Consider the following 25,617-nt stretch of genomic DNA (forward strand, 5'->3'; position numbering starts at 1 on the left):
TTCGAGGCTGGCCTCACGTTCCGGGGAAAGGTCAACTCAGAGAAGCGATCACCAACTACATTGTAGTCGAAGGCCATGTGGGGGAAGGGAGTTGCGGGCTGAATGAGGGCTAGAGACTGAGCACAGCGGCCACTCAACACCTTTATTGCAAAGCACAACAGCTAATTAGAGAGAGAAAACAGAAGGGAATGCCTTGCCACAGTGGCAGGGTGGGGTGGGGGGGAGATGGGATTGGGGAGGGTGGGAGGGACACTGGGTTTACGGGTGGTGGAGAATGGGCACTGGTGAAGGGATGGGTTCCAAACTTTGTATGAGGGAAGTATAAGCACAAAAGTGTATAAATCTGTAACTGTACCCTCACGGTGATTCTCTAATTAAAAATAAATAAATTTAATAAAAAAAAAATAATAAAAAAAAATAAAATCAAAAAAAAAATAAAATATGGGATTTAATTTAAAAAAGGGATTTAATTGGTAATAGGTTCCTGAAAAATATTAATGTCATTCAATTTTTGGGTTTTTTTGGGGGGGGTCACACCTGGCGATGCACAGGGGTTACTCCTGCCTCTTCACTCAGGAATTACCCCTGGCAATGCTCAGGGGACCATATGGGATGCTGGGATTAGAACCCGGGTCGGCCGCATGCAAGGCAAACGCCCTACCCGCTGTGCTATCGCTCCAGCCCCAATATCATTCAATTTTTAAGAGTTTAAAAGTCATGGTTTTATAATATGAGCAGAATGTTTTAAGTTGTTATGAATTGTGATTTTTCTTTTTAACAGAAAACCCAAAACGAAGAGAGCCAAGAGATTTCTTGAGAAGAGAGAACCGAAGCTCAATGAAAATATTAAAAATGCCATGCTGATTAAAGGGGGAAATGCAAACTTAATAGTGACCCAAGTACTTAGAGATATGGTATGTATATGTACTTAATTTTTAAAATTGCTTTGAAGTCAATTTTGGAAAGTTCTGCATAATAACTTGGCAATCCAAGGAATAGGCTTGCTTCAAGAACTGCTGGCATTAGGCCAGAGATAATAGTTGAGCAGGCAGGGCATTTGCCTTGCATGCAGCCAACCTAGGTTTAATTTCCCACCAGGAGTGATTCCTAGAGGCCACAAGGAGTGATTCCTGAGCACAGAGCCAGGAGGCAGATCTGAGCTCTGCTATCTGTGGCATCATAAAACAAAACATAGAACTGCCAGCTTTATGGTTCTAATTTTCCCAACCACCATTCAAGCCTGCCCTAATAGTAGGCCCTGTTTAATTTCTTTTATATTGCTTATTATGGAGCGATAGCACAGTGGTAGGCTGTTTGCCTTGCATGTGGCTGACCCGGGTTCAATTCTTCCTCTCGAAGAGCCTGGCAGGCTACCGAGAGTATCACACCCACAAGGCAGAGCCTGGCAAGCTACTCAAGCTATTCAGTATGCCAAAAAACAGTAACAAGTCTCACGATGGAGATGTTACTGGTGCCCGCTCGAGCAAATCGATGAGCAAGGGGATGACAGTGTTATGAATAATTCACTATGAATGATCAAAAAAGATTTCCTTAGAAGAAAGTATATGAAGATTATTGTATCTCACTCTGGAGCCACCAAGCCCTTGTATAAGAGATTACTAACATATTGTTAATAGGTTAAGCCTGGTGTGCTAATATTTTCTTAAGATTAGGTAACTTCTACTTTATATCCCATCCAGTGTGATGTACTACTCCTAGTATATCAGTGGTATATGAGATGTCTCTCTGGGAACTCTAAAATTTTTAAAGGGGTGATATAGCTGGAGTTAAATTTTATTTAATTGAATTTTATTATTATTATTATTATTATTTTACAAAGCTGTTCATGATTGGATTTCAGTCATACATCCCTCCACCATTGTACATTTTCCAGCACCAGTGTCCCCAGGTTCCCTTCCATCCCCTCCATCCCCCATCCTCTGCCTGCCTGTATGGCAGGCGCTTTTCTTCTCTCTCTCCCTTGGAGTTAAAATTTTAATTTGATGGTGATTTTGGGGTCTGGGAGCATTTCTGCAGCTTGTTGATCTCTTTTGAGATTTATTTATGAGTCTCTGGAACATGGGTGTGACCACCAGACTCCCAGAAGCACAGGGAGATTGGGATGGGGAGCCCATCCCTGACTATGAGAGCCTGGAGATTTTGGTCACAAAACCCACGTACAGATTCATTCCTGGATGAGGCTTATCCCGAACCTATAGATTCTGGCTGTGAACCTGTTGGTGATAGGAGTGTGGAAGTTTTTGGCTGCCAGGACTCTTTTTGGGCAGGTTGTGGGATTTCCTGCCTCCCTCTGGGGTGTCCCGGAGGAGAGTCAGCTTGGCGAGGGGTCTGAAGGCATCTCTATTATTTATTTATTTATTTATTTTTGTTTTTTAGGGTCATTACTGGCAACACGTAGGAGTTACTTCTGGCTCTGCACTCAGGAATTACTCCTGGCAGTGCTCGGAGAACCATATGGGATGTCAGGGATTGGACCCAGGTTGACTGCATGCGGGCAAACTCCCTACCCACTGTGCTATGGCTTTGGCCCTTCTATTTTTAAATTTAAAAAAAAAGAACAACTGGGTCACACCGGCACTACTCAGAGACCACTCCTGACTCTCTACTTGGGGGTCCATTCAGTGCTGGGAATCAAACCTGGGCCTCTCAAATGCAAATCATGTGCTGCAGTCCATTGAGCTATCTCTGGTCATTGTTTTTGAAGTTGTTTGAGGAAAACATGAGTTGGTACATTTAAGGAAACCACGAGAGTGATTTAAGTTGGTTTATTTAGAGCATGTGGAAAGTGTTTGCTTAAGAAAATTGAGTTTAGATTAGATTATTAGAGTTGTGTTTCAAGTTTTTAGTAATTCAAGGGAATCTAAGAAGATCACAAATAGAATTTAGATGTTAGAGTAATGTATGATTACATGCTGTAGTGCTTAATTTTCTCTGCTTTTCAAAATAATGTATTTTGAGAATTGTGAATTGTGTCTTACAGTATGCATTGAAAAAACCATATGGTGTTCTGTATAAAAAGTAAGTACATTTTTTACTTAAATTTTTTTTTTTGATACCATTTTTAAAGTAACAAATGGGGTCTAGAGAGATAGCACAGAGGGTAGGGCATTTGCCTTGTATGTGGCCGACCCATATGGTATGCTGAGCATCGCCAGGAATAATTCCTGAGTGCATGAGCCAGGAGTAACCCCTGTGCATCACCTGCTGTGACCCAAAAACCAAAAAAAAAAAAAAAAAAGCAAATGGCCACTTTTTTACGGTGCTCACACACACGGCACAGGAGACATTGCTTGCTATGCCGAGGAACAAAGGCAGTAGAGCTACCAGGATGATGCATGGTACATGTGGGGCACTGGGAGTTGAATCCTGTGCCCTCATGTTTGCAGGGTAGACTTTCTGAGCTCTTCTGGGCCCACAAATGAAGATTCAGGAAATTTAAAAAAAAAAAAAATTTTTTTAAATTTTATTTTCCCCTTACACTATATAAACACTCTGGTTTAGAAAGTTGTTCATGATTACTTGTTACAGACATTAAATAGTCCGACCACCATTTCACCATCCCACCACCATTAAAGAAAGTATTTTTTAAATGCTACAGTTCTGGGACCAGACCAATAGCACAGCAAGTAAGTCACTTGCCTTGCATGCAGCTGGAATCCTCACCATCCCATATGGTCCCCTGAGTCCTGCCAGGAGTAATTCCTGAGTGCAGAGCCAGGAGTTAATCCCTGAGCATCACTGGATTTGGTCACAAAACAGAAAAAAACCACTACAGTTCTTTATATACATATGTTAGTATTTTTAATTTCATTGGGGGTGTGGGGAGTGGGGGGTTTTGGCCACATCCTGTGCAGTGCCTTGTAGGTTTGGGGGACCATTTGGGGTGCCAGGGATCAAACCCAGGTTGGCCTTGTCAAGGTCTGTACTATTCTACCTGCTGTACTATAGCTCCAGCCCCTGAGTTATCCAAATATTGCCTTTTAGTTTTGGGTCGCCTGGGCAGTTCCAGGGACAACCAGGGTACACACAGCAGCACTCTAAAGGCTATTCAGTACTAAGGATCAAATTGAGGGCTCTTGTGTTTGCTAGACATGTGCTCCAGCTTTTTTATCGTTCTCTGGCCCTGGGGTGAGTTACATAGCATTAAAATTAGACTCATCTTTTTTCATATCTTAGGAAAAATATTACGAGACCATTTGAAGATCAGACTTCATTGGTAAGTACGGGAAATCTTTCTAACTTATGGGCCTGTAAGTATTTTTATTTACTTAGGGGGCATAGGTGGTTTGAGCCATACCTGGCTCTGTTCAACGGCTTACTTTAGGTCTCTACTCAGGGACCACAAGTGGTGGATCGTATGGGGTGCTGGGATTGAACCCAGGTCACTGGCTTGCAAGACAAGTTTAATTCTTACAATTCATGTGTTTTGTTTTGTTTTAGTGAGAAATCATCAGACTGGGGATGTGGTTCAGCAGTAGAGCACTTGGATGTGAGAGGTCCTGGGTTCAATTCCTGGCACCATCATTAAAAAAAAAAATCCTATATGAGGGATTTTGGCATAAAGTGGGGAACAATTTGTCATATTTTAAAAAATAATTCTAGAGAGCTTACATCTCACTGTGGTTAGGCTATATTCACTGCTTCGAAGTAGAATTATTGTGGGGCCAGATAGTATAGCAGTTAGGTTGCTTTTCCTTGCACCTGACTGACTGGGTTCAATCCTTGGCACCCTATATGGTCCCCAAGCTGCGCCAGGAGTAATTCCTGAGTGCAGAGCTATGATTACTGAGATCACTGGGTATGGCACCAAAACAAAACAAAACAAAGAATTTTTTTGTTTTGCTGTGCTGGGGTCACCCTGTGCGGGGAAGTGCACTTAGCTGCGTTCCCAGGGGCCTCACACATTGAGGCACGTACTTTACCACTGAATCATGTGTCTAGGCTTTGGAATTGCTTTCTAAGTATATGAGTCAAAAATTTGCAAAAAAAGAAAATGGTTACAGATTTAAAAAATTTTTTGACCAGGAGCTGGAACAATAGCTCAGCAGGTAGGGCATTTGCCTTGCACGCCGTGGACCTGGGTTCGGTTCCCAGCATCCCATATGTTCCCCCAAGCACTGCCAGGGGTAATTCCTGAGTGCATGAGCCAGGAGTAACCTCTGTGCATCACCGGGTATGACCCAAGAAGCCCAAAAAAAAAAAAAAAATTTTTTTTTTTTTTTTTTACCATAGCTTCCAGCTTTCTGTGATAGAGGGTTGGTTGCTCCTGGCAGTTACAGGAGGACCTTGCGGAACCAGGAATCAAATGTGGGGCTCTTACATGCAAACTACACACTAACTCAGCCATTTCTCTGGCACCTGTTAATCTTATTTATTTGTTTGTTTTTGGGGTGTGTGTATGTGTGTGTGGGGGCATATGCAGCAGTGCTCTGGGCTTCCTCATGGCTCCGCTTCAGGGATTACTCTTGGTAGGGTTCAAGAGATTCTATAAAGGGCTGGGGATCAAACCTGGATTGGCTGTGTGCTGGGCAATCACCCTCCCTGCTGTACTTTTTTTTTTCCTTTTGTACTATCTGTTTTTTGGGGGGGGTGTATGTGGAGGACTGAAGCGATAGCACAGTGGGTAGGGTGTTTGCCTTGTACACGGCTGACCTGGGTCGATTCCTCCGTCCCTCTCGAGAGCCCGGCAAGCTACCCAGAGTATCCCGCCCGCACGCCAGAGCCTGGCAAGCTACCCATGTTATATTCGATATGCCAAAAACAGTAACAAATCTCACAATGGAGACGTTACTCATGCCCACGTGCGTAAATCAATGAACAACAGGACGACAGTGCTACAGACAGTATGTGGAGAGGAGTTGGGCCATACCCAGTAATGCTTTTTAAAATGCACTTTTATGTTCTGATGTCATTCACTAGTCCTTGGTATTTAGTTTTGGCTGTTAATAAAGTGAAAGAGGAACTTGATACACTGTACTAGAGCAAGTTGCAGTTGCTATTGATAGTCCGAGCAGTAGTTTCTTTTTCTTAAAGTATACAAACAAAAGTGCAAGTTCTAGAACAAAACTTGCTTGATTAAAAAAGGATAGGGTTTTTTTTGAGCCAGGGTTGCTCCTGGCTCTGCATTCAATGCATTCAAGTATCACTCCTAGTATTGCTCCTGGACCATATGGGATTCAGGAGATCTAACCCCGGTTGGTTTCATGCAAGACAAGTGCCCTGCCCACTGTATTTCTCTCTCTCTCTCTCTCTCTCTCTCTCTCTCTCTCTCTCTCTCTCTCCTCTCCTCCCTGTATTGTTTTTATTTAAAACATTTTTTTTCATATGTGCTGCTGAAGTGAGCACGGATATCTTTTTTTTTTAATTTATTTTGCATTTATTGTTATAAATAATGCACTAAAAAATCAGACCAAAAAAAGGTTTCTTAGAGGAAACCTGATAAAATATTAAATTTTAAACAATAATCTTTGCTTATTATAACTTACTGCACTTATTGACAAATGAAACTCCATATTGTTTTTGTAAAGGATGTCAGATGTGCATTGAGAAATAAGATATTTGAAGCCCAGGGTGATGAAATAGGTAGGAAGTCTCTAGTGTCTTGTCCATAGTTGCCCATTGGAGCAAAGTTTATCTCCAACTATCTTTTCTTTATATTGCAACTTGCTTTACTACAGTGTATCAAGTTTCTCTTTCAGTTTATTAACAGCCAAAACTAAATTTCAAGGACTAGTGAATGACATCAGAAGATAAAAGGTGTATAAAAATAAATGGTGAGTGAACTTTGAGTGTGTAGCTGTTTGGTATGTGTGTGTGTGTGTGTGTGTGTGTGTGTGTGTGTGTGTGAGAGAGAGAGAGAGAGAGAGAGAGACAACCAATAGTGCTCAGGGGCTATTCCCAGTTCTGTGTAGGGGTCACTTCTGCCCGTGCTTGAGGGGATCAGATCTGGACCTTCTGCCTACGATTCATGTGAGAGACTCTTTGAGATCTCACTCTGGCCCCACACAATTGATTTTCAGATCAGAAAATTGGAGGTAAAAGACTAGAAATAAAATCCTTTCAGAAGCCCTGTGCCTAAGTTTTCATTAATTTCTACTAAAAATAAGACGGGAAGACTTCAAAAAAGAAAGACTCCCAAAAAGGGGGTGGAGTTTGGGTCACTCCCCGTGATCCTCAGGATTACTCTTGGCTCTGCACTCAGGAATTATTCCTGGTGGTGCACGGGAAACTATCTGGGATGTGGGAGAGCCAGCCTGGGTCAGCCAGTGCAACCCGCTGTTTATGGCTCCGATCCCAGGACTGGAAGACTTTTTTCAAGTGATGCAATTCTGTTTTCCCCTCCTAAGGTTCATTATGGCTGGAACCATTATATGACCTTTATGTGGCTGGTGGGTGGGCAGTGGTTGCACAACACCTGGTTGTGCTCAGGTGATTCCTGGCTTTGCTCTGGAGTGACCCGTGGTGGTACTTGGGACCATATGTGGTGCCAGCGTTGCAGACCAGGTCTGAGGAATTTAAGGTTAAATGCCTTAACCTCTGTACTGTCTCTCCAGCCCACTCAGAGGTATAATTCTGTCATTCTTAATGTTTATGCGTTAACTGAATGGAACTTCTTTGGCTTTACAGGAATTCTTTTCAAAGAAATCAGATTGTTCTTTATTTATGTTTGGCTCCCATAATAAGAAGCGGCCAAACAATCTCGTAATCGGTATGTATTGTTTATAAAAATTTTATTTATAGGGCCAGAGAGATGATTCAGAGGGCAGGAGCATTTGCTTTGCGTGTGGGAGCTACGGGGTTTGGTCCCAGTGCCAGGTGCTCTGAACACTGTGCCAGGTGCTTTATGAACAGTCTTGACACTGCTGAGTGTGACCAAAAAAATCAAAACCTTTCACTTAGAGTTTCAGATAATACAGCAGGTAGGGTGTTTACCTTGTGTATGGCCAACCTGGTTTCGATCCCTGGCATCCCATAAGTCTCCTGAGCACCACCAGGAGTAATTCCTGAGCACAGAACCAGGAGTAACCCCTGAGCATCACCATTTATGCCCCCCACCAAAAAAAATCCCAAAACAAAGCGTACCTTTTATTTGTAGTGTCAGCTCTGTGATTCAGATTGATTGGTGTTGAGGATTCAGGAGTAACCAGTAAATTAATCAGGTTACTTTTGTTACTGTGCCCAGGATCAAACCAAGGATCTGACACATGGAAGACATGTGCTCTGTCACTTGAGCCACCTCTTGGCCCCAAGCTTAATTCTTTCCTTTAATTTTCTTGTGAGATAAAAAATGTTATCTGTTCTCAGGTAAATAATGACATGTAAATATTTTACCTCAAGTTGTAGACATTTTTCTATTATAAAACATACAGGGGCTGGAGAGATGGTACAGCAGGTAGTTGCTTAACCTCTGTACTGTCCAGGTTGCATACGACCAACCTGGGTTCAATCCCTGGCATCCCATATGGTCCCTTGAACACCATCAGGAGTAATTCCTGAGTGCAGAGCCAGGAGTAACCTCTGAGCACTGCCAAGTATGGCCCAAAATAGCAAAGACAAACTAAAACAGATTTCTAAATGATCTGTTAAGACATTTTTTCAATGTTGTATCGAAACAATCTTTTTTAGTAGAGCTAAAAATTTAAGAAGGGCCATAGAGATAGCTGAGTGGGCCGAACTGAAGGCTTTGCATGCTGGTGGCCTGGGTTCAGTTGCAGGATTGCATATTCCCCCAAGCACTGACTCAGGAGTAAGCCTTGAATACTGCCAGGTGCTCTCCCAAAAAGCCAAAAGAAAAAAAGATAAAAATTTAAGAAAGATACATATTTGGGGATATAAGAAAAAAGAAGAGAGTCAGGTAGTAGGATCTAGTGTATAAGTAGAAGATGACTAATTTTTTTGGAAAATGACTGACTGCTTAAAAATGTATTTTTCTTCTAGGTCGTATGTATGACTACCATGTGCTGGATATGATTGAATTAGGTATCGAGAAGTTTGCTTCTCTAAAAGATATTAAGGTAAGAAGATGCTGTGCACAAATAGAAGAATCATTCGATGCTAGACAATACAGTGGTACTATCTCTTTGGCCCTTTCTTGATATTTTGACTTCATTTTCCCCTTTCTTTGTTTTTCACTGTTAGTATTTTTCATTGTAATTTTAAAATGTAAGAAGCACATAAAAGTTAAAATCCTATATACCTGAGAAAAAATTCTGAATAAAATGGTGGTTCTTTTCCTTCCTTCCTTCCTTCCTTCCTTCCTTCCTTCCTTCCTTCCTTCCTTCCTTCCTTCCTTCCTTCCTTCCTTCCTTCCTTCCTTCCTTCCTTCCTTCCTTCCTTCCTCCCTCCCTCCCTCCCTCCCTTCCTTCCTCCCTCCCTCCCTCCCTTCCTTCCTTCCATCCTTCCTTCCCTCCCTCCCTTCCTCCCTCCCTTCCATCCTCCCTCCTTTCCTTCTGGTAACTGTTTTGGTTTTGTTTGGTTCCTGGGCTATTCCCAGATTTGTTTGGGAGCTACGCTTGACTTGGTGCATGTGAGTGCGCGTGCACGCGTGTGGGTATGTATGTGTGTGTGTGAGTGCGCAGATGTTTGTGCATACTGCATGGTCCTCAAGGGACTAGGACTTAACCTTGGAGCTCCTGCATGCAGAGCATGGGCTCCAGCCCTTGAGTCAATCCCCTTGCTCCCCTTTTCTTTTTTGTGTGAAGGGGGCCTGTCTGGCATTGCTGGGCTACCCAGCTCTGTTTCAGGGCCATACCTGGGAGTGCTCAGGGGACTATGTAGTCCCAGAAATTCAACCTGGGCGTCTGCATGTAGAGTGTGTATTCAGAGGGCTGAACTATTTCTCCAGTTCCTTCCTCTCTCCTCCCCTCCCCTCCCCTTCCTTCTGCATCTCTCCCCTTCCCTTGCCTCACTCCCCTCCTTGTGGTAACTCTTATGGAACAAGTTACTTGACTGTGGCAGGAAATTAAGAGATCATTCTAGGAGCCTGTTTTCTAGGATGGTGAAACTTAGGGAATGTCAGTCTGCATGAAGTAAGCCTTTCAGGAACAGGCAGGGTTGGCAGTGTTCAGACGGTCTAGCCAGAGATGCATACACGAAGTCTTAATGAATGAGATGAACTGTAAGGTGAGGCCAGAGATGTAACTCAACAATAGTGCAGATGCCTTTTGTGCACGTGTGCTCGTGTGTATCTAGCACTGCAAAATTAAATTGTAAGCTTACATGTTTTAGTTAGGATAAAATACTTTGTGACTCTTTCGATCGGGCCCGCGCTGCCGGCAGGATGGGTAAGTGTCGCGGCCTCCGTACTGCCCGCAAGCTCTGCAGCCACCAGCGGGATCAGAAGTGGCACGACAAGGAGTACAAGAAGGTGCACTTGGGCATGCCAACCCGCTCGGGGGTGCCTCCCACGCCAAGGGCATCGTGCTGGAGAAAGTTGGTGTTGAGGCTAAACAGCCAAATTCTGCTATTAGGAAGTGTGTCCGTGTTCAGCTGATCAAGAACAGCAAAAAATCATAGCCTTTGTGTCCAATGATGGCTGCTTGAATTTCATTGAGGAAAATGATGAAGTTCTGGTTGCTGGATTTGGTCGCAAAGGGCCTGCCATTGGTGACATTCCCGGAGTCCGTTTTAAGGTTGTCAGAGTAGCCAACGTGTCTCTCTTGGCCTTATACAAAGGCAAGAAGGAAAGACCAAGATCATAAGTTTTGAAATTCTATGTGTAATCTATGTAAGAATTCTTTTTTCCTTGAAAAGATTAGTTCACTTAAAATATATACTGTATTATGGTGTTGGAGTATTTTTTATTTTCAGTCTCAGATTATTGGAATTCTGATTAGTGACCATTTACGTGTTACGTACTGCTTGATATATTTATGATTTGTAGTCCTAGGTCATGACAAAATAGTTTTTGTTTTTGTTTTTTTTTGCTTTTTGGGTCACACCTGGCAATGCACAGGGGTTACTTCTGGCTTTGCATTCAGGAATTACTCCTGGTGGTGCTCAGGGGACCATATGGGGTGCTGGGATTCGAACCCGGGTTGGCTGCGTGCACGGCAAACGCCCAACCCACTATGCTATCGCTCCAGCCCTGACAAAATAGTTTTTTTTTAAATTATTATTTTATTATTATTACTATGCACTGTGGTCAGATTGGCTTTTTGTTCCCAGGACTAGGAATGGAACTCAGAGCCTCCACACATTCAGGGCCTGTGCTTTGTTGCTGAGCTACATCCCAACCCTGTCAGTGTCGTTTCAAGTCAAAGTTGAAGTTGCCTCTTGCTGTGCACTAGAATAGTCCCCCACAGGCCGAGGCAGAGCAGGATGAGCATCACTTGCTCACAGAAAAGTCACTGAATGTTGATGGTCTGTTTGATCTCCAGTCAGGTGACATCCCTCAGACATGTCTCCTGGGTATAGATAGGTGGAGACTCCTGGCCTGGAGTCAGAGAATGCGTGTCAGTGAGATTGATGATGGGAAAGTGGGAAGCAGCTGGTGGGCTATGGTTTGGGACAGAGGATGTACCTGTTGTTGGATTTTCTTGAGTTGGTTTTGGGTAATCTGTACTGCTTTAAAAGAGATACAAAAACCGATGGGATAATAAGAAAATGATTAGAAGATGTGGCTCAAGTGGTAAGAGGACCTTTCTATATGCATGAGGCAGGAGTTCACACCCTAGTTGGCTAAAATATTTGAAATCGAGGACTTGGACAGAGAGATAGTATAGCAGGGAGGGCACTTCCTTTGCATGTGGCTGACCCAGACTTGATCCCTGGCACCATATGGACCCCTGAATCCTACCAGGAGTGAACCCTGAATACAAAGTCAGTATTAATTCCTGAGTACGAGTACCACTGGGTATAACTTCAAAATCAAATGAATAAAAATAAGCTAGTTTTATTTTATTTATTTTATTTTATTTTATTTTTTTGCTTTTTGGGTCACACCCAGCAATGCATGGGGGTCACTCCTGGCTCATGCACTCAGGAATCACCCCTGGCGGTGCTCAGGGGACCATATGCTGGGTTTTGAACCCGGGTCGGCCGTGTGCAAGGCAAATGCCCTACCCGCTATGCTATCACTCCAGCCCCAATAAGCTAGTTTTAAACAAAATCTTTCTAGGGATCCAGGGCAATAGTACAGAAGTTAAAGTGCTTACCTTGCTCATGGTCAATCCCAGTTCAGTCCTAAGAGCCCTACTGCCCTTCTTTCAAGGAAAAAATATCACCGAGCACCTCCCTAGAAATCTAACTTGGTAGTGTTCAGGGAGTGAAATGAAAAATTACTTTTTTGCATTGTGTGTGTGTGTTTGGGCCACACCCAGCTTACTCCTGGCTCTGTGCTCGGGAATCAAGCCCAGGTTGGCTGCTAGTAAGGCAAGCCCTGCTCATTGTACTGTCTTTCCAAACCCATGAAAAATTACTTTTTTTTTCTGCTTTTTGGGTCACACCTGGCGATGCACAGGGGTTACTCCTGGCTCTGCACTCAAGAATTACCCCTGGCAGTGCTCAGGGGACCATATGGGATGCTGGGAATGGAACCCAGGTCGGCCACATGCAAGACAAACGCCCTACTCCCTGTGCTATTGCTCCAGCCCCGAAAAATTACTTTTTTAATGTAAAACTCTACACATTAGAAAATGCCAACTCTGGAGGCCGGAAAGATAGTACAGCAGGTATGGCACTTGCCTTGCACGCAGCTTACTGAGGTTTGATCCCTGGCATCCCAGAGAGTCCCTGAGCACAGCCAGGAGTAATTCCTGAGTGCAGAGCCAGGAGTAACCCCTGAGCATTCCTGGGTGTGACCCCGAAAACAAAAGAAAATGAAAATGCCATTTCTGGTTTTAACCCTGAAGGCAATATTTGTAGACACAGTTTTAGGACTATTAAGAAAATGTAACCCAAACATGAAAGATTGTAACTATCTCACAGTGATTCAATAAAATTTTTTTAAAAAAAGGAAAATGTGAAAGAGGGGCAATTGTATAGCAGGGTTGGGTGTTTGCCTTGCACACAACCCCAGTTCAGCCCCCAGCACCTCATGTTTCCCTGAGTGATTCCAGGAGTGATTCCTGAGCACAGAGTCAAAAGTAAGGCTTGAGCACTGCTAGGTTCCCCCCCCCTGCATCCCCCCCAAAAAATGGAAAACAAAACCCCCAAATAAGTGAATCGGTGTATATAAGCATTGACCACTTTAAAATTAGCATATAAACAGTTTTCACCCTTGATAGTTGCATTTTGACTTTTTCCTGTTGTAGAATAGTAAATGTCCTGAGGGAACGAAGCCCATGTTGGTATTTGCTGGCGATGACTTCGATACCACAGAAGACTATCGAAGGTTAAAAAACCTTCTTATTGGTAAGTACATGAAAACTTCGTTTTTGAAAAATGTTTTTTTCATTTTAGTCAACTGACTTCCAGTACTGTTAATGCATAGACTGTCCCGGCACCACAGGTCCCAGCCCCACCTGAGTCGCCGCATCTCTCTCCTGTTTTCCTGTGATTCCCGCCCCCTCCACCCCAGTACCTGCTGGAGACCAGTACTCGGGTTCTCATTATTCCCATACCGTTTCTTTAGAGCCCATGTAGGAGAGACAGAGTTCTCTGTGTGTCCCCCTTCCTTCTGACTAATCCCCGTAGCAGCAAATTGCATAATTTCATCTTTTCTTATGGCCAAATCATGTTCCATTGTGTATATGTATCATGGTTTCTTTATCCAGTCATCTGTTCTTGGACCCTTTTGTTGTTTCCTGATTTGGGCTATTCTGAGTCCTGCTAGAATGTAAATGTCTTTTCTGAATTGATGGGGCCCTTGGAATAGATGCCAAGAAGTGGAATTTCTGGGTTATATGGAAGCACAGTTTGCAGTGTCTATTTTGTTTTCTGAAAGGTTGGACCATTTGACTTTCCCACTAGCAGTGGAAGAGGGTTCCATTTCCTCACACTTACTCTACTCCAATACTGGTTGTTTTTGTATCTTGAGATACGTGCCAGTCTCACTGTTGTAATGTGACCTCTCATTGTTATTTTGATGTATGTTTCCCTGATTATCAGTGATGCAGAGCATTTTTTCATTACTTTGGGCCATCTGTCTCCTTTGACTAAGTGTCTGTTCTTCTCTTCCCCCCATTTTTGTCTTTTTTTTCTTTTTTTTTTTTTTTGCTTTTTGGGTCATACCTGGCAATGCACAGGGGTTACTCCTGCCTCTACGTTCAGGAATTACTCCTGGTGGTACTCAGGGGACTATATGGGATGCTGGGAATCGAGCCCGGGTCAGCCACATGCAAGGCCAATGTTATTACTGCTCCAGCCCATCTTTCCCCCATTTTTGTGTGGGGTTGATTTTTCTTTTTTCCTGTTAAGTTTACAAGTGCCTCATATATTTTGGATATTAACTCTTTGTCAGATGAGTGGTGAGAAAATATTTTCTTTCAGTCTGTGGGGTGTCTTTATTCTGGTCCTAGTTTCTTTTGTGGTGAGAAAGTTTCTTGGTTTGATACTCATCAGTGAGCTCCAATGATACTCATCATTGGAGCAGCTTAGGTAAGGAATATAGCGTTGTCATTTGTACTATTTTTGTCATGTCATTTCAGGTGTATAGCTCCTCTCCATTTCTCTCTTCCCCCTCCTTTTTATTACTGTTTATTTTCTGCTGTGACAGGGAAGTCAGAGAAATGTTACACTCTTTTGCTTTTGTTTTGGGTCACACCTGGCAGTGCTCAGGAGTTACTCCTAGCTCCGCACTCAGGAATTACTCCTGATGGTGCTCAGGGGACCATATGGGGTTCCAGGGATCAAACTTGGGTTGGTTATGTGTAAGGCAAGTAAGTACACTACCCACAGTACTATTGTTTTGTACCCCTTCCCCAGAGAGCCCCCCACCCCAGCCATGTGTTTTTGTGGTTTGGTTTGGTTTTGGGACCATACCCAGCTCTGTGCTCAGGAGTTACTGGTGGTAGGCTCAGGGGACTATATGGGGTTCTGGGGATCAAGCCTGGATCAGACATGTCCACGGCAAGCACCTTACCGTCTCTGTGTGTGTGTGTGTGGGGGGGGGGGTATGGGTGTGGGTGTGGGTGTGGGTGTATTTTAACCAAATATCTTTCTGGGTGTGTGTGTGGGGGGGTGTATTTTAACCAAAATTTCTGTTGTATTCCATTGACCCAGATTTTATTTCTTTATTTAAATTCGTTACTCATGTGAAACCATGACTGGGTTTAAGAGATACAATGTTTCAATACCTATTCCTTCACCAGTCCCCTTCCCACGCCCTCTTTTAACTCAGATTTTCCAGGCCTCTCACATGTTCCTGACACTTCAGTGGTTTTTATTAAAGCTTTATCTTACTATTTTTTGCTTCCACTAGGTGGCAGGAATGGCCACATAATGTGAAAAGTGATCTGGGGACTGAAAAAAGAAAAATAGAGGAAAAGTGAGATTGTAGGAAATCAAGTATTTTCATTATAAAGTTAGCGGAAGGCCTTTTAGTTCATGTGGTAAGTTCAGATGTAGTAAAGTAGAACAACAGTAAAGAAGAATTTTAACAGTAAAGAAAGCATTTTCTTTAGGGAAATTTTTTCTTTGGTTTTGGTTTTTGGACCACACCTGAAGGTACTCATGGGTTACACCTGGCTTTGCTGTTAGAAGTTACTCCTGACCGTGCCTGGGGGACCATATAGGATGCTGGGGATTGAACCTGGTTAGGTCATGTGCATGGCAAACGCCTTACCTGCTGTACTTGGGCCCCAGAATTTTTTTTTTTTTTTTTTTGTCAAACCCGGTGATGCTCAGGGGTTACTCCTGGTTCTGCACTCAGGAATTACTCCTGGTGGTGCTCAGGGGACCATATAGGATGCTGGGGTTCAAACCTGAGTCAACCGTATGCAGGGCAAACACCCTACCTACTGTACGATGGCTCCGGCCCAGAAAATTTTTCTTTTAAACTCATTGGGAAAAAAGTTAACTGTCTTCACTTAAGTGTTTTATGCCAAACATTCATTTTATTCATTATATGACTATTTAAGATGGTAATAGTTTAATTTTAAATATTCCTTTAAGGCCTGATGTGAAAATACAGCTCTCCACTTGGGTTCCTTTGCTCCTTGGCTTTTATTTGTGTTAGTGGTCTTTGTTATCGGGAGGGAATGCGTCTCCCGAGCTCTGCTCAGGGAGTTGGGAATAGGGGTTGGGAGTCGCATTCCCGGCAGCACTTGGCAGTTCAACATCAGAGCCCGGGGATGCCATGATTCTTGGGTGCCGAGGTGCCAGGTCCCACCCCCAGGGTCAACCAGCTGCACACATGGCCCTCTAGAGCGGTACCCTGGTCCTTGGGCCATGCAGTGCCAGTGAATTAATCTACCCCGACCCCTGTGCTCTCTCCCCAGCTTCATTGCTTTACTTTTTTTTTTTTTAATTTATTTATTTTTAATTAGTGAATCACCGTGAGGTACAGTTACAGATTTATACACTTTTGTGCTTATGCTTCCCTCATACAAAGTTCGGGAACCCATCCCTTCACCAGTGCCATTCTCCACCACCAGTAAACCCAGCATCCCTCCCACCCTCCCCAATCCCATCTCCCCCTACCCCACCCTGCCACTGGCAGGGCATTCCCTTCTGTTCTCTTTCTCTAATTAGCTGTTGAGGTTTGTAATAAAGGTGTTGAGTGGCCATTGTGTTCAGTCTCTAGCCCTCATTCAGCCCGCAACTCCCTTCCCCCGTATGGCCTTCGACGACATTATAGTTGGTGATCCCTTCTCTGAGTTGCCCTCTCCCCAGAATGTGAGGCCAGCCTCCAAGCCATGGAGTCAACCTCCTGGTACTTATTTCTACAATTCTTGGGTGTTAGTCTCCCACTCTGTTATTCTATATACCATAGATGAATGCAATCTTTCTATGTCTGTCTGTCTCTTTCTGACTCATTTCACTCAGCATGAAACTTTTCATGCCGATCCACTTAAATACGATATTCATGACCTCCTTTTTTCTAACAGCTGCATAGTATTCCATTGTATAGATGTACCAAAGTTTCCTCAACCAGTCATCCGTTCTAGGGCATTCGGGTTTTTTCCAGATTCTGGCTATTGTAAACAGTGCTGCGATGAACATACATGTGCAGATGTCATTTCGATTATACTTTTTTGCCTCTCTGGGATATATTCCCAGCAGTGGTATTGCTGGGTCAAATGGGAGCTCAATATCTAATTTTTTGAGAATCGTCCATATTGTTTTCCAGAAGGGCTGAACCAGTCGGCATTCCCACCAGCAGTGTAGAAGGGTCCCTTTCTCCCCACATCCTCTGCAACAGCGGTTGCTTTTGTGCTTTTGGATGTGTGCTAGTCTCTGTGGTGTGAGGTGGTATCTCGTGGTTGTTTTGATCTGCATCTCTCTGATGATTAGTGATGTAGAGCACTTTTTCATGTGCCTTTTGGCCATTCGTATTTCTTCCTTGGTAAAGTTTCTGTTCATTTCTTCGCCCCATTTTTTGATGGGGTTGGATGTTTTCTTCTTGTAGAGTTCAACCAGTGCTTTATATACCATTGATATCAACCCCTTGTCTGATGGGTATCGTGTAAATATCCTTTCCCATTCTGTGGATAGTCTTTGTATTCTGGTCACTGTATCTTTTGCGGTGCAGAAGCTTTTTAGTTTAATGTAGTCCCATTTGTTGATCTCTGTTTCTACTAGATTGCTTAGTTCCGTGTCGCCTTTGAAGATACCTTTATCTTCAATATCGTGGAGGGTTTTGCCGACCTTGTCTTCAATGTACCTTATGGTTTGTGGTCTGATGTTGAGGTCTTTAATCCATTTTGATCTGACTTTTGTTTCATTGCTTTACTTTTTAAAACTTAATTTCCTCATTCTTAAAGAATTTGATGGTTTAATGTCCAAGATTAAGTTTTCTGGTGAAGAGGCTGGGAGACAGTACAGCAGTTTGGATGCGTGCTAGACAAATGGACGCACTCCATTTGATTCTTCCTGAACATTGGGTTTGATTCCAGACACCAAATGGTTCTTCCTGAACATGGCTGGGTGCAGCTCTGGAGGCCCCCAGGTACTCTAGGGTATGACTCTGGACATGCCAGCTCCGGTGGGTTGCGCTAGGTATTCCCTGCCACCACAGGGCCCGAGCAGCACCGCATCCCGGTCGTCTTGTGTTGGACTGCCAGGCCCAGCTGGCGTGAATCGTTAGTGGGACCCCAGGCCTCCTGAGCACTGCTTGGGAAGCCTGTGTCTTCCCTCCCACGTGTTGTCTGGTGAAGACACTCTTCCTCTTTGCTTGCCATAGGCTCATATGGCAGGCTTTTTCTTTACAGTGGAAGTAGGAGGGAGAAAGGAAAACCATCACTTTCTAGTATAGTGCCCGGGTGTGTGTGGGGAGATGGGAGCCCCACATCTGGCAGTGCTCAGGGCTTACCCTCGGTAGGGCTCAGGGAGATGATATTGGGAGCTAGGGATTGAACCTGGGTTGGCCACCCGCAAGGCAAGTGCCTTCACCCCTGTACTGTCTCTCCAGCCCCTCTAGTATCTCCTCTGCCAAAGATATTAATCCTGTGGGATCAGGGATTCATCCTTATGCACTTCATTTAACTGTGATTATCAGCTGTAATTATTCTTAGAGCTGTTACCTCAAACAAAGCTGTACTAGGGGTTATGGGCTTTATTAACATAGGAATTTGGGGATGTGGCAGGCATCGGCATTTATATTATCATGATAATATTATTCCTGTGTTATTAAAGAAGAAATTGATGTCATTTTATTCAGTTGATTATAGGAGGGACCAACTAGTATAAAATCAGGATAGGCTATAAGCCCCCCCCCTTTTTTTTTCCTCATTAATACCCTGGTCTTGTACCTATTCCCAAATAGTACTGTACTCATGGGCATAGCACACTTGATGGTCAGAGTAACATTGGCCATCTGATTATTGCTGGGGCACATATTGAACTGTTAATTCAGATTTATGACAAAGGCTTTTTTCCTCCATGACCCCCCAACATAATTTGTTCTGTAGTTCTTTGAAGCTATGTGCTTTTTGAAATAGGTCAAATGACTGTGCTTTGAAGTCACTTCAAATAGTTCTTTTTCTTGTGTGATTATGCCTCCAGCTCAATTTGCAGGTTCTTTCTTTTTTTTTTTTTTGTATGTTTTTGGGCCACACCTGGCAGTGCTCTGGGTTTACTCCTGGCTCTGCATTCAGGGATCACTCTCAGTGTGGCTCAGGGGACACTTCGGGGTGCTGGGGGTTGAGCTTGGGTCGGCTGCATTCAGAGCAAGCTCCTTACCTGCTGTGCTATGGCCCTGGCCTTGTGTCCTTTCCTCTCAGCTAAGTGTTGTTCATTTCCCACTAAGCCTGCTTGGGGGTCAGATTTCTTAGGTGTAAAATGAGGGGCTCATGGGACTGGAGAGACAGTACAGCAGGTATTTGCCTTGTAGGTGGCCCAACCTGATTCAACCCCTGGCAACCCGTATGGTCCCCCAAGCCCCACCAGGAGTGAGTCCTGAGCATAGCTGGGTGTGGCCAACCCCTCCACCCCCTCAATTAAAAGAGTGTGTGTGTGTGTGTGTGTGTGTGTGTGTGTGTGTGTGTGTGTGTGTGTGTGTGTGTGTGTGTGTATAAAATGAGGGACTCAGGCTTGACTCTTGCACCCCCAAACGTACCTTATTAAGTTATTTTCCTTGGGAGTAGTTGAGCTACACTGGCTGTGCTCAGAGCTACTCTTGGCTCCGAGCTTGGTAGCTGCTCCCACTGGGGATTGGGTAACCATGTGGTGCTGGGGGTTTTGCTGCATGCCGGGCAAGTCCCTTACCTGTATGTACTGTATGTTCGTTCTCTGCTTCTTTCTTTTGTGTGCAGCCTTTATAATTTGAATCAAATCCATTTAGTAGCCACCGTGTTGATCACAAGATTTTTCTTTAAATGGACTCTTTGGAGGCGGGGAGGGGAATCTCCCAAGTGGCGCTCTGCAGACCCAGTGTCCTTTCCCAGTGATTCTTGGCCAGCCTAGGTAGCCTTCCGATGCTGGGGCCCAAGGACCCAGTGTTACTTGGAATCCTTGGCACCAGGTTACTTCGGCCATCCTAGTGGTTATAGGCGCCTCCAGAACTGCACCTGGAGATGCTTGGGGGGCTGTCACTGTCACTGTCATCCTGTTGTTCATTGATTTGCTTGAGCGGGCACCAGTGATGTCTCCATTGTGAGACTTGTTGTTAGAGTTGTATTAATAACTATATCTGCATGCATATCGTTAAACATCTCTTTTGCCACCAGAGTACATGGTCAAACACTGTAGGTCAAAGTGGTTCCATCTTTATTGATACTTTATGAAATGTGTTATCCTTTACTCAGATTAAGATTTCTTCTTAGAACCTCCTTGCGTTTTGCACCTTCTCATAATACAAATGTCATCTGGGTAAATAATCTAAGCTTCAGGATGGAGCGGTAGTACAGTGGGAAAGGCACTTGCCTTGTAGGTGCCCAGTCTGGGGTCTATTCCTGCACCGCATATTGTCCCTTGAGCCACACCAGGAGTGATCCCTGAGTACTGCCAGGTGTCTCCCCACACCGGCCTCCCCCGAGTCTAAGCTTCAGTAACAACTTTTTTTCTTTTAAAGACATCTATAGTCTTTTTTTTTTTTTTTAATTTTTTGGGTCACACCCAGCAATGCTCAGGGGTTACTCATGGCAGTGCTTGGGGGACCATATGGGATGCTGGAGATTGAACCCACGTCAGCCACTTGCAAGGCAAACACCCTACCTGCTCCGGCCCCAGACATTTGTAATCTTTTTTCTTTTCTCTTTTTTTTAACTTTTTTTTTGCAATGCTCAGGGGTTACTCCTGGCTCTGCACTCAGAAATTACTCCTGGCGGTGCTTGGGGGACCATATGGGATGCTGGGAATTGAACCCGGGTCGGCCGCTTACAAGGCAAAGGCCCTTCCAGCTATGCTATCGATCCAGCCCCGACATTTGTAGTCTTAATCTGTTTTTGAGATTAAAATTTTACTCCCTGATAACATGGTGTACTCCTGTGTGAAGCATTGGCAGGTGGATTTCGGGACTGAAAAGGCATGTGGCTCAGTGAGCTGCACCTCGAAGTAAGGCCGTGTGATTAAATGATGGAGGGGTAGGACTTTCAGGCAGTCTCAGGGATGGGTTTGGGGCTGTTTGCTCTTCAGATGAGTTTTGGTACACAATGGGAGCACTTGGTATACACATTGGGAACATTTAGAATGCAGCCTGCATAAACAGAAACAATTCTATTTTTCAGCTTAAATTTTGTTTACTAAATTTTAAATCTTGTAAGTCTCTCTCTTTATTTTTTTTCTGAAACCACCTCATTTGTGCTGTTTTTTAGATTTCTTCAGAGGCCCCACAGTATCAAATATCCGCCTGGCTGGTTTAGAGTATGTTCTGCACTTCACTGCACTCAACGGGAAGATTTACTTTCGAAGCTATAAGTAAGTGTATCTCTTGGCATCTCTTGGCATGTCTCTGTTAATCCTCCAGGGTAGCATGTCAGTGTGACTGTTTATGTGGAATTCTGACTTAGAATTGGTGTCTGGCCAAGAGCCTGGAAGGTTTGCGGGATTGTAGTGGCAGCAGCTCTGCTCCGACCCTCAAGCCTGTTGTTCTTTTGCTGACTCCGCTTCCGACGTAGCTTTTTCCCGCTCACGGGTGCCGCCACCACTGCCTTCCGCCTTTGCTCTCCCTGGGGCTCCTTCCACAGTAGCTCCTGATTTTTCTTGACGAGGTTTTGAGCACCCAGCCACAAGGTGTCATTCGGTTAGCCAAAGCAAATTTCAAAACACTGAGTCCAAAAACTTGAGTCTGAGAGGAGGGGGAAGAAGAGTCAGTGACTAGATTCCTTTTACAGATCTTTTCTGAGGCAACCGGCAGGAGTGAGCCTCGAGCACAGTGCCGGGAGTAGGCCTTGCGCACTGCAGGTGTGGTCCAAAAAACAACGAAAGAATTTCATCCATCCTTTTCCCTCTCATTTCTCTCCCCTAATGCCACTGCTGTCCTCCTTCCCCCCCATTTTGTTTTATTGGGTTGGGCAAGGGGTGGCCACACCTGGTGCTCAGGGCTTACTCCTGGCTCCTTACTCAGGGAGTCACTCCTGTTGGTGCTCAGGGGACCTTTTGGGAAGCCGCAGGTTGGACCTGGGTCAACTGTGTGCAAGGCAAGCACCCTACTCACTGTTGCTATCTCTCTGGCCCTGCCCTCCCTTTTTGAGGACTTTGGGCCACATGTGGCAGTACTCATGTGCTTCCTGGCTCAGTGCTCAGAGCTTACTTTTTGTGGTGCTTTAGGGGATCATGTGGAACCAGGGATTGAACCTGGTCCTCCTGCATGCAGCACCTGAGCTCAGCCTGTTGGCTGTCCCCAGCCCCTTTCATTTTGTTGTGATATACTGGAAGTCACACTGAAGTTGTGGGACCCCTGTTCTTGACTGCAGTGAGCTCTGGGATTTTAATTGTGTTTTCACATGTGCTCACTGGGCATCGTGCTCTTGTGGAGGCGCAGAAGTTATGGTTGTAGTTTTAAGTATGGTGATAGGTTTTTCTGGGCTTGGTGCCTTATTGCTAGTGCTCAGGATCACTTCTAATGGTGCCAGGGTTACTGTGCTTTCCAGAGGCTGAACTTCTGCATTGTTTCTTTTTCACATTTCTTTTGCTGCTTGCCAGGGGTCACACATCCTCCTGTGCTACTTATATCTACCTGGCTGTGGTGCAACCAGCATTCGCCTGTGCTGGTGGCACCCTACCTCACAGCCCAGAGCTGCTGCGATAGTACTTAGTACATGAAGGATGCTGGGATTTTTGTTGTTTGTTTTTGTTTTTGGTCCACACCCAATGATGCTCAGGAGTTACTTGTGGCTCTGCTCAAGAATTACCCCTAATGCCTGGGGGACCATATAAAATGCCTGGTATCAAATCTGGGTCAGCTCTGTGCAGGGCAAACACTCTGCCCCCCTCCTCCCCCTGTGCTGTCACTCCATCCCCTATCTAGAAGTTTTTTAATTTAACACTTCTGCTTCTTTTACTTTTGTTCAGTTGGGTGTCTATGTCCATTTTAACATATCTATTGCTGTGGCTTTTTCTGCAACCCCAGTAAGTGCACAGCCTGTGGGTGGAGCTAATCTTGGTTTGCCATCTGCAGGGATATAGGCCCCAAAGAGATGTTAGTGAGCTTCTGCACAATTACTTCTGCTCTCTGGTATTTGTTGCTCTCTCAAGTTTTTTTTTTACTTTGCTTTCTCTTCTTTCACATCACCAGTTGCCTCTCTCATTCTTCAGTTTTTGTTTGAAAGGCTTATCTTTATAAACACTGTTATATTATCCTCTTTCCACCCCCCACCCCCATGTGGCAATCTCGCCACTGTTACAAAAATGAGTTTCAGCTCACATAATCTTCAGGATTTCCAGCTGTTCTATGGTATCACTTGCAAAAAATTTTGCCACTAATTGGACATATGGTATCCAGAAAGTTGTGGTTTTTATTAAGATTTTAAATTCATTCCAATCTATGGAGATCTGCTAATGTCTGTGCTAAGGAGAGAAGTTGATTCTGAGTAGCTCTTTGAGAAACTTGAATTAGGTCAGAGAGATGGTACAGCAGATAGGGTTTGCCTTGTACTTGGCCTACCTGGGTTCTATCTTTGGTGTCCCGTATGCTTCTCCAAGCTCACCAGGGGTGTGCAGAGTCAGGAATAATCCCTGAGTACTGCATGCAGGGTGTGCTGTCCCCACCCCCCATAAAAACAGAAAGAGAATTTGTTAATCGTGTAAACATATAAATAAGATGAACTTAAAGGATTTAATTTATTTTTATTTCTTTGTTTCTATATTTTGGGCCACACCTGGCTGTGCTCAGAGATCACTCCTGGTGTGGCTCAGGGGACCATAGGTGGTGCTGCGTGTAAGGCCACCATCCTACACACTGTGCTGTCACCCCAGCCTTCAGAGTGTTCTGTTTCTTAGAAGAACTGTTTATCTCACTATTTAAACAACACTGTTTACATAAATCTTTTTTATATTTAAAAGATTCCAAATAATATAGTTGGTACACAGAGTGTATGACTCAATAATAATTAAAAAATTAAAAAGTAGTAAAATAGGGGGCTCCCATTTTACCCTACAATTCTACTCCTGGAAATCTACCCCAAAAATACAAAACCATTAATCCCAAAGGGCATGTGCATATCTAGGTTCATCACAGCATTATTTACAATAACCAAAAAGCAGAAGTAACCCAAGTGTCAACAACAGTAGCAGGTGAGTAGGGCAAGAAATTGTGGTATAGGGACCAAATAAATTGTATAAGGATAAGGCACTTAGCTTGCATGTGGCAGACCCCGGTTTCATCCCCAGATGTGGCCCTAAAACAAAAGGGAGAGACGAGAAAAGAAATCCTGAGATAGATGGGTGGATGGATGGATGGATGGAATGATGGATGGATGAAAGGATGCATTTTGCTGTGTCTTGGATTGAATTGGAGGAAGTGCTTAATGAAGTGAGCCAGAAAGAAAAAGACAAACACCAGATGATCTCACTGAGTATAAAGAAACAGAACAAAGGATTAGACCATCCCAGTGGAAACAACCCCGAGATAAGGTCAGTAGAGCAGTGACAGGGATAGGACAGGAATGGGAAGGGGACCTCAGGATAATGTAAACATTCTGGCACACTGGACTCTGGTGCTGGGCACAGTGTAGCAGCACTGCAAGTAGAAGAGAACAGTATTGTATCATTATTAGGAAGTAGGTGGTCGGCACAGGTGGCTTGTGTGAGGTAGAGGAGAGAGGTCACTTTCTGCCCTGATAACGCCCCTGCACAGCGTGGGCCAGAGCTTGCCAGTCCCGAGAAGTGGCCATCAAGACATACGTCACAGGAGTTGATCCCCGACACCTGGTTTCTCGGGGAGCCACACACTCGTGTTGGGGCGAGGAATTGCTCTTTGCAGGAAAGAAGAGTCAGTCCTAGGCCTTACCCAGGGTAACTGGGTTATTGTCTTACCCTGCAGAAAAGTATTTCAGGAGTAGACGGGCAGTGAAGTAAAACAGATTTTATTTGTAGTTTTTTAGGAAGGGGAAGGAGGGCGAGAAAGAGAGAGACATAGAGAGACAGACAGAGACAGAGACAGAGACAGAGCACTCAAGAGAGAATTCAGACTTCTCCAAAGGTGGAGAGAGCCTCTATACACATCCCAGCATTAGATATGAAAGCATGAGATTACACATCTCAAGAGGGGAGATGTGGGTGAGACATGTGCTTGGCCACGTTAGGCACAAGCAACACATGGACTAGGGCAGCATATGGGCACCCTTCCTTGGTTCAAAGTGACTTTTATAAGATTTCTCCAATCCGCCCCACGTGGGGGATTTTTAACTAAGTATGCAAGGGCTGTTGCCAAGGGACTAGAGTTGTTGATGATCCTCTTTGAAACTGCTTTTCTTGACCTTTGTTCCTGCTGGATCCTTCTGGGAGGGTGGGTCCAGCCTTCTCTGGTCTGGGCTAGCTGAGTGCATATCAGATTAAAGGAAGGAATTGAGGATTCTCCAGTAATTTCCTTCAGGCCCTTTCAGTAGGAAGGCGTCC

The 25,617-nt window shown here is 44.3% G+C and overlaps 1 protein-coding gene and 1 pseudogene across 1 annotated transcript in view; both read left to right on the plus strand.

Moving 5' to 3' along the window:
• The window catches only part of RPF2 (ribosome production factor 2 homolog), a 30,153-nt gene that overhangs the window by 2,710 nt on the left and 1,826 nt on the right, over positions 1-25,617 (plus strand). The window contains exons 2-8 of the mRNA XM_055136863.1: positions 782-914; positions 3,002-3,039; positions 4,198-4,237; positions 7,648-7,729; positions 8,959-9,035; positions 13,275-13,374; positions 21,375-21,477. Coding sequence (XP_054992838.1) covers positions 782-914; positions 3,002-3,039; positions 4,198-4,237; positions 7,648-7,729; positions 8,959-9,035; positions 13,275-13,374; positions 21,375-21,477 — 573 coding nt within the window. The remainder of the gene's footprint in view (positions 1-781; positions 915-3,001; positions 3,040-4,197; positions 4,238-7,647; positions 7,730-8,958; positions 9,036-13,274; positions 13,375-21,374; positions 21,478-25,617) is intronic.
• LOC129404411 (40S ribosomal protein S23-like) lies at positions 10,144-10,846 on the plus strand (annotated as a pseudogene).

The sequence above is a fragment of the Sorex araneus genome, chromosome 4, assembly GCF_027595985.1.
Source record: "Sorex araneus isolate mSorAra2 chromosome 4, mSorAra2.pri, whole genome shotgun sequence".
Taxonomy (NCBI): domain Eukaryota; kingdom Metazoa; phylum Chordata; class Mammalia; order Eulipotyphla; family Soricidae; genus Sorex; species Sorex araneus.